Source organism: Sparus aurata, chromosome 6, assembly GCF_900880675.1.
Source record: "Sparus aurata chromosome 6, fSpaAur1.1, whole genome shotgun sequence".
In the NCBI taxonomy this organism is placed as follows: Eukaryota; Metazoa; Chordata; class Actinopteri; order Spariformes; family Sparidae; genus Sparus; species Sparus aurata.
In genome coordinates this window covers 21281947-21291134 of record NC_044192.1, presented here as the reverse complement: position 1 = coordinate 21291134, position 9188 = coordinate 21281947, and the positions used below count along the sequence as shown (strand labels likewise).

Genomic DNA, 9188 nt, shown 5'->3' with positions numbered 1-9188 from the left:
GGGAATTTTATGTTTTTCCCTCGTGGCTGCTCCCACACTTTTGCAAGCTTCCACTGCAGTGTGACTGTTAGAGCTGATAAGAGTTCATCAGTGCTCAGCAGTGTGTCGCAGCGACATTCAACCGGGAGGCACCCAGTGAGACCCATCTCTCTTTCTTAGGCCGCGATACGAGACATGATTGGTGAGGCGGGCTGCAGCAGGGAGCATGGGAAATCTCTTTTGGGGGGAATTCTTTATCTTTATCATGTCCGCTGCTATTATTTCTCCTCTGAATTGATGAACAAAGCAAACGTGTGAAGGCAAAGGTGAAGTGCTCATGAGCTTATCTCGCCACGTGTGTCACCCCTTTGTATCTGTTTTTTTTTTTTTTGCTCTTCTCAGAACTAATAGAACCATTAACCAATGATCAGTCGGCACCACCCGTGTGGCCACAGCGGGCTAAATGAGGCAGGGGGGCTGTTGTGCTTCATGAAGCAAGCATGAGAGCAAACCTCAGCTCCATCTGCAACCAGCTGCTTCGCCTCTCCTCGCCTCGGTCTGCGTGGACACATGGGGAATGACCTCATCGGGCACACAGCGCTGTGTTGATACAGCCTCTGCTTCTGGCCTGTAAATAGCTTAGGCGTCCTGGTTAAAGCCTCTCCGAAGGATTCGACTTTTCGTTGAGCAAGAGCAGACACTTTTAGATTATAGCGAGTCCCTAAATATAAGACTTCACAAACTCGGATGCCCTTGTTAATCCTGGAAGTCTGCACACGAGAGATCATCGTGTTTTCAATTCATCTTAATTTCTTAACGCTGAGCGGCGCAGCTACGGACTCCACCGTGCACTTCCAGAGTATTGCATTTCTAATGAAAACAAATGAACCTACACAGACAATAAAGACAGCAGCTGTCTGACCGTAATGAGCTGTAATGAAACTCAGATGACTCGGACGGAAGCCTCATTCGAGTAAAAAATTTGTTCTGGGAACTCAGAATTATATCAACCGGCCACATATCCTGTGTCACATGGAAGACTCGGGCACTATAAATAAGAGTAAGTAGAGTTTAAATTATGAGAATTTTTTATTAGTCACAGCATATAAAAGGAGAAAAAAAAACATTCATATAAAAAATAAAGTTACTCTGAGGATTGTCCAGTCTGTACAAGTCAGATGTAGCCGATGATATCTTTGCAGATTATTGGCTGTCGGCTGCCTGATTTCATGAGAGCTGCAAAGTGGTAAAAGTCTGAGTCCAGCTGGTTGATGCCCATGTGGGACTGGTGGAAAAAAGGGACTTTGGCCTGCGACGCCACGACCGGGCAGGACAGCCGCTTTGGCGCATTTGCCGCTCTGTTAACGTGAGAAGAGTCCGTGGATCTCATCTTCACCCTGTCCTCAACGCTCTTAGAAAAACCAGCAAGTCTCCTTCTCATGTTGACAAAGAAACCTCGCCCCGGTCTGCGATTTGGGTTTGGCTTTGGCTCAGTGGGCTCAGGACACTCTGGCAAGTCCATCCAGTTCTGTATGAGGTCTGCAAAGCTGTTGTCCCCCAGAACCAGAGGCTGGCGGTTGCGTCCTCTGGTCAGTAAAGAGTTCGTCCAGTCCTCCGGGTCGCCGACCTCAAACGTCGTCCACCTCTCCAGGCAGGCGTCGGAGGTGGATTTGGGTCGAATGCGTCCGCTGGGTGCTCTGTTTGTGCGGAGGCATGCAGAAGATGACACCCGCACGTTCCTCGTCCTCCTGAGCACCACCGCGTCATCCTGCCACGACGCCTCGGAGTAGCCTGAATCAAACTCCAGACTTTTCTGGCTGCAGGGAGAGCCCAGGCCCAGTCTGAGGCTCAGGCCCAGCCGGCTGATCGTGTCCTCGTCCTCCTCCTCCAGAGGGCTCGCCAGGCAGCAGGCCGAGTCATAGGTACTGGCCGTGCTGGCGTCTGACATACGCAGGCGCGTGCGCTGTTCCCGCTGCAGGGCTCGCTGCTGACACGCACGTGCAACCGCTGAGTGGCGCACCATGGCCGGGAGTTGGGTGCTGATGGGGGCGAGGGGGCGTCTGACCGCAGGGCAGGCTTTCCGCAGTTGTTTCAGGTCCTGCAGTGACCTCATCATGTACTGCATCTGCTCCCGTAGGCAGTCGCTTGAATCATGTAGGCAGAGCTGAGGAGACAAAAGAGAGAGGGGTCAGATCAAAGTTGTCAGCAAATCAAAGAGTAAGCAAATGGATCTGGAGATTCAAAGCCTCTCTGATGAGGTACAGCAGAACGGCTCTAATAATAACACGAGGCGAGTGCAGAGTATCATGATGCGTCGTGACTCGTGGGCATGCTCAGGCTTGCAGGCAGTACGAGAGAACACCTCTTATTGTAATCCTAAAGGCCAGCGGACTGGCTGATCAAACAAGCTTATTCAATAGGATGGAAGATTTCAACACAAAGCGAATCAATCTGTCCGTTAATTTACGCAGCCACGCCAGCGACATCGGTGAACACCCTTATTTCATTGACTCAGGCGTGATTCAACTGGGCAGCCAGACAGGTGTTATTACAGAGAGCGCCGCACTCATGCCCAATGTCAACTATTTATCTGAGCACTGGAGCAGAAGTGAAACATCTGCAGTATATCAGGGGAGTGACCGGGCCCTGCCGGGTCTTTATTTAGCCACAGGGGTCCTGCCTCTTTAAGGGTGCAGCATGTCTGCCTATGAAATCTACCAGTGACACACTGAGGAATATAATACCGCTGCTTCCTGTCTGACTCACCGAGCTGATTGGTCAGAACCAGCCAGTGAGCAGCGGTGGCTCACGCTCAAACTCAAACAGGGTGAGGGAGATCATGTGACGGTGTGTGTGTGAGAGTTTAAGAGTAGATGTAAAGCCAAAGGAACAAAGATGAGATGAGGCCCCTGGAACACACTCCAACCCACATATTAAATACAAGGACTGTTTTCCCTTTATTTTGATTGCTGCGTTTAACTCTTATTATCCTCCAGCTGAGTGCGACGTTGCCATAAGAAAAAAGAACCTGTGAGCCAAAACCAGCGGAGGAGAATCACAGGATGCAGGTTCGAATGTGGCCGTAGAGGTCACATCCAACACGAGCCGACCTAACAACACACTCCTGACCCCTGCTTGCTGCTCGCTGCCCTCTGAACCTGTGAGTGACTCCACATAGTCCATGAGAGCATCTGACCCCTGCTGCAGGACCTTCCGCCCCCGCTCGGTTCTCAACATAACTCTGCGAGATGTTGCAAGATCTTGAGAAAGTACCCGACGAATAAGGACCAACAGAGCAGGAGGGATCGGACTGATGTCATATTTAATCAAAGCAATATGATATTCAGTGAAAATGAAAAAAACAAGCTGCCCAAGAATGTCCACACTGACAGTTAAACGTCTCCATATGCTGCAGAACAGAGTGACTGTTTACTGTGGAGGCATCTGAGCATCACTGACCGATCGGCCATCTGCTGATGTTTTCTCATCCACACAGATCTCCTTTTCACATTTTAACTGAATATTGTTTTAGGCTACTTCTCTTTTTGTTCCTCAACATCTCTTGGTTTCGTTCAAGAAAAAAAGTGTAGAGAGTATAGAAAAGATGAACTCACCATGTCTTTTCCTCTCATCTGTCAAACTCACGAGATCCTGCAAGAAACATGATGGAGCACTTTTTTAGTAAAACAGCTCACACACGTCCACTCTAAGAAATCACGACAGCGTGTAAAAGAAAGTGGTGAACACTCACTTCTAACGAGGCAGCCTCCGTCCAAAAGAAGGCAGCGTTTAGTCAGATGTCCCGGGTCGCTCCGAGCCGCTGCGGGCTTCAGTGTCAGCAGCAGCAGCAGCAGGAGAAGCAGCAGATGTGATCCGGCCCGTGTGGACAGATGTGCTGACTGACTGACTGACTGAGTCTATCCGCGCGGCTCGCCTTCTTTTTACAGCTCCGCGCTCTGCAGCCAGTCACAGCGACTCGTGTCCGAACGAGCCAATCAGAGCGCAGGAGGCTCCGACACGCTCATGTGCGAACACACACTGCAACACAAGACCCGAGACCACCGAGGGACACAAGACAAACAGTACCTTCTTCTTACCTTTCTCTCTTTCTTTCTTTCTTTCTTTCTTTCTTTCTTTCTACTTTTTTTTTACTACTTTGTTCCTTCCTTCCTACCTTTCTTTCGTCCTACCTTCCTTCCTTCCCCTTAACTGCACACACTCACTTGATATTGGAAATTAGCTGAGTTGGCTATACTTGCAGAAGTTCTTTTTCCTTTCAGTCTCACTTTGATCTCAAATTTATTTCACGTCATGTGTTTTGCAGAGCTGCAACAATTAACTATTGTTGACTGTTGATTTGTCAAATGTAACTCTTTAGATAATCAATTTTGATCAGTTTGAATTTTTGGGTGGAAAAAAATTCTAATTTTGTGATTCTTTACTCCTCTATGACAACTAACTGAATATCTTTGGGCTGTGGACAAAAAAAGACATCTGAGGACGTCGTTTTGGGTTTCGGGGAACACAGTTGGACATTATTCACAATTTCCTGACATTTTATAGACCAAACCAGTAATCAATATGTTCTTTTTTTTTCTTTTTTTTTTTACATTATTAGGCTGAAAGGAATATTAATATTCTATCTCTTTTACAAGGGGGTTCTGGTCAAGACAGCAGCACAAAAAGTCACACATAAAGAAACATGCAGTATTCAGTGGTCCTTTATAATCCAACAATCTCATATGATGATCAAATGAAATCAAGAACATAACCAACAGAAAACATAATCATTAGTTCCAGCCCTGAAAAAAAGGTTACTGAGGTCACTTTGGGTTTGCTTGTGTCTTCTAGCTAAAGGGGATGTAATCATGTGTCTCTGTCCTTGATTTAATTGACTGCACTATGATCCATCTTCATGGTAAATCTGCTGATTCCTTCCTTGACTAATCATTTAGTCTCCACGTGTCAGAAACAATTTGTTGACGAATCAAATGTTGTCTCCCAAAGGCCATGATGACGTCTTTATACAGCGCGTTGTCCGAAAAAAATGTTCACTATACTCTCACAGAAAACCACCAAATAGTCACATTCAAGAAACATTGTGAAAAACATCACTTGAGCATGTGATTGATCAGAGTCAATGATTGTGGTGCATTCGTGTGTAGATGAACCTTTTCTTTCTTTTAGCGGTTCTTTTTTGCTTGTGTTTGTTTTAAAGCCACGTTTGCAAACCTTTGTGCTCTTGTTTTGGCCGCTTGTGCTCGTAGCCGTTTGGTAAAAGCTTGTCCTGCTGGTGGCTCGTTTGTCACCCGGCCGAATCACAGTGGAAACAAAATACCTGAATGTAAATGTGATCATCTGTAGCCTAATTGGGCACTGAGCCTTGCAGCCCTGACAGTTATCTGGCACTCGACCTCGCATTCACGCTATTCAGTTAATGGGCGTTTATGCAAATCTGATGGACTGAGGGGGATCTGCATCTGTTTGTTACTGTCGGGGGGGGGGGGGGGGGGGGTGAATCCAGAACCGACGGCCTGCTGTTCATGTGCAGATTCCTCTCCAGCATTTTGCATGCGGGCACATGTGGCATGTCCTAACCTGCTTCACTCCAACACCAGTGTAGGGCAGAATACAGCCTTCAACACGATGATAGTATCATTAACTTGATCACATCTTCATCTATAAGCTGAGGATTCACTTTAATGCAGAAAAGTAGCATACAAACATAACCGCATGAAGACATTTGTCAGAGCGCACGTTATTGAGAACTCCAGGCTTTCACTCATCCCTCCATTATCTTCCTCTCCATTCAGGACGGTTCCTCCATCAGCCCACACACTCTGTGCATTAAGTAAATACACGTGGCTGCTAATGGAGTTGTGATTATTTCTATTTTTCCGACACAGACCGACGCTCATGTCTGCTTCCCTGGATGCCTAATGGACACACTTATTACACGAGGTGGCACTTGAACACAATCCATGCCCATTGAAAGGCCACCCGTGAATGTTTTACTCTCCCTTCCTTATGCTACTTGATTTGATAATTGTGCCGATGTTTTGTTATCATTTCTCTCTTGACGGTCATAAATATTGTAGTGGTTGACGGTCATAAAGGCCGGGGCACGAAAAACACAATCCTGCATCGCTGAGGCCAGCCTTTCAGATCCAGATAAATCCTTATGGGTCAAACAGTGTTTAGATTTTAGGGTTGTGTCATCATTCATTTTCAAAGACGAGTAAAAAGCTGCAATAACTTCATTTAGGACGACATTTGAATGTCTGCGTGGAACCTGTGAGCGTGCAGCGAGACATTTACCCTCCTGAACACAAGGGAACTTTTCTTTTACGCCGACATGTTTCACTTGAGTGGCTTTAAACCAGGTGTTCAATGCCTCTGAGAGGAGGCCGGAGTCTCTCAGATGTAGACCTGCAGTGCCCTCTAGAGAAATCTCTGCTCAACTGGATTCACTAAAATCAGGAGAATTTTTTCCCACCATTTTTTTCCCTGTGCAGGACGGTGGCAGGGTTGGATTTTGTCTCGATCTGCTGAAGTTTTTTACGATTAAATGCTTTGTAAACCATTTATTAAGCAGTTGTAAAGGGTTATAAACATCTGGTGAAACTTCATAATGAACAGTTGATGGGTAAATCGTCACCTCCAAGTTGAAGCAAGATTCCTGCTGCAAGAATAAGCTGGTTGTCGGCTGGTTTCACCCCATTCAGCAGCCTCCAGGGAATGGGATTTTTAACTCACTGCAGCGCTGTATCACTAACAATTTAGTCACTAATGTTTTCCATTCGGAGGACACTAATCCCACATTCTGAATGAACTATGAATTACAGTCTGAACCTTTACCTCAGTGGGCCAGTGACATGTCGGTCACCTGATTGTGAACACTTTGTTTCTGTTTGGGGTTTTGTTTTCTACAGAATTGTACATTTGCCGGCAGACATGACAGTCCACGCTACAGAGATCCCCCAAGCTCGTAATGCTGTGAACTTCCCCGTCATACGTCTCTCTGCAGTTTTGTAAAGTTTGCCGTCACCTGTTCTCAGTCTTTCTCTGCATTACTATTCTGATGGGCGTCTGCAGAAGACTGGCAGGATGAGTCCAGGGCAGGGTCGGTGCACCGGGAGTCATTAATCTAATGTGAGCATCATTAATTAGCCTTCTTATCTGTTTGATACAGATTGGACTGCAAACTGCTGCCCACCTACTTTATAGGCTCCTGTATCCAGACATCAGACAGGTTGAAGCGTATGTGACAGCAACTTTGTAAATACTTCACATCTATAAAATGAGACTTGATGTCTGCTGTTGTCCTGAGACAGATATTGTGATTAAAAATGAAAAGACATGACATATTTGTTAATACACACCCTGTTCTATTCATGTCTTTAAGTAGTCAGACTCCCTAAATACAACTGTATGGTGAAAGGTCAAAAATAGCAGTTAAAGGCAAAAACAGAGCCGAGGGAGACTGATCAGGTAGGTTTAACACTGTCCACTAGATGGCGGCATCAGCCAGTTTAAAGACAGGTCAGCAGTGGTAAGTTTTGGTTGGGTGGAGTGCAGTTTGTGTGCTGACAGACTAAAACGGACTCCATGTGGTGTCTGGTCTGTGTTTGGGTGAGCTGACCGGGACAAATTCCAATCATTTATGTTCATGTGGCAATAAAATAAGATGTTTTAAGAGAGACGTTGGCAGTCTTGAGAGCAGAACGAACACATTTCAACTCTTAATGAACTCATAAGTAGTAAAACTCATCCTTATAATAAATAACATAAACAACACAGGGACACTAACAGATGTGTTGCTGACAGCTCTGCATCTTTGTAATGTTTCTAAAAGAAATTGTAATCACATTTAATTAATTAATCATCTCACTAATTAATTACTTCTTATACACTGATATTTGTTTCTTTTTTCTTTTTCATTGTCTATTGATTGGCAAGTTTTTCTGCTTCTTGTCATTTAATTTTTGTTGCATTTTCACAAATAATATTGACTATTGACTTTTTTGGTCTCTTGTACAATCCTGATGTCTTCGAAACCACTCCTGACACATCTCTCAGAATTATATGAATTTCATGTTATCCTGTTTGTGTGTAAATAACCTTAAAATTACAAGTGTGACCAAGTTCTTTGCTGCCTGATCTTTACTTGCTCTAGTGTGACCTGTAGCCTATATAGCCTCCTTTACACATTAAAGGAGAAAACTAAATAAACTGTCTTGGTGAGGTGTTTTCTGGCCGCCACGTGCTGCCAGAAAAGCCTCAATGCACCCTAGTTTTCTGCAACAACCACAAGCAGCTGTAAATCACCGTGCCAATTAACGGAGCCACTGTTTGTTGTTTCTCCACTCAGGTATATGTTTCCGAGTTATTTTATCATTTTTTACACTCGTCTGTAGACTTGCTTTGTAAGCAACACAATTGGCTCACTTACCACCAATCACAAGACATCAGTAGAGTCAACAGGCATCAATACATGGTCGAGGAACTGCTGTCACACTGCAGTGTGCGAAAGCTCATTTGGACAATCAGTCTTCTCTGTTGAAGGAGCAAAACATTACTCTTTAATCTACCCGCGAGCTGAAAATGCAACACTACTTTAATGTTTTTAACAGAGGCGTCAAATCGATGCTGAAAGAGAAACAACACTGATCAGTATGTTGTTAGTACTGGATTTTAACCTCTGTTTTGTTTTGTTCACTTTAACTTCTTTTTACTTTTAATTTCCTAAAAATACTCTCGTGAACAGGCATTAACCTCATCTTGCTATAAACAACAAGTGCAGTTTGAGCATGATTGTATGTTGCAGCAACAATGTTACCATCATGTCAAATACACAAATAGACTCTCCCTCATTTGTCATGCCGTTACGTCACCTTTTCGTCGAGTATTGACTGGAAATAAGGTGCTTCTTCACTAGACTACTTCCCTCGCTCATTTCAACCCATGTGACATCGGGGAGTATTCAGGCTTTTTGTTTGTTTTATTATGGCAACCAAACACCACAGCAGCTCATTTCACAAGTTTGTTTCTTCCTTCCTGGTTGAGGATGTGATGACAGAGACTGTCTGCTCCTTTAAATACAATTTTGTAGAAACGTACTGATTATTCTTAACCACGTTCTTGAGCAAGTCCACCACATACATATCAAACAGTGTTGCACTAAAACAAAGAAGAGAAGAAAAACAATG

At 44.8% G+C, this 9188-nt stretch overlaps 1 protein-coding gene across 1 annotated transcript; it reads right to left on the bottom strand.

The window, feature by feature from the left end:
• Nucleotides 1–1049: 1049 nt before the first annotated feature.
• On the bottom strand, nt 1050–3888 carry LOC115583453 (PAK4-inhibitor inka1-like). Its single transcript, XM_030420321.1, has 3 exons — nt 3731–3888; nt 3594–3630; nt 1050–2143 (listed from the first exon to the last, which is right to left on the bottom strand). Exons 2-3 carry the CDS (start codon nt 3609–3611, stop codon nt 1154–1156), a joined length of 1008 nt encoding a protein of 335 aa, XP_030276181.1. The 5' UTR covers nt 3612–3630; nt 3731–3888; the 3' UTR covers nt 1050–1153.
• Nucleotides 3889–9188: the final 5300 nt, after the last annotated feature.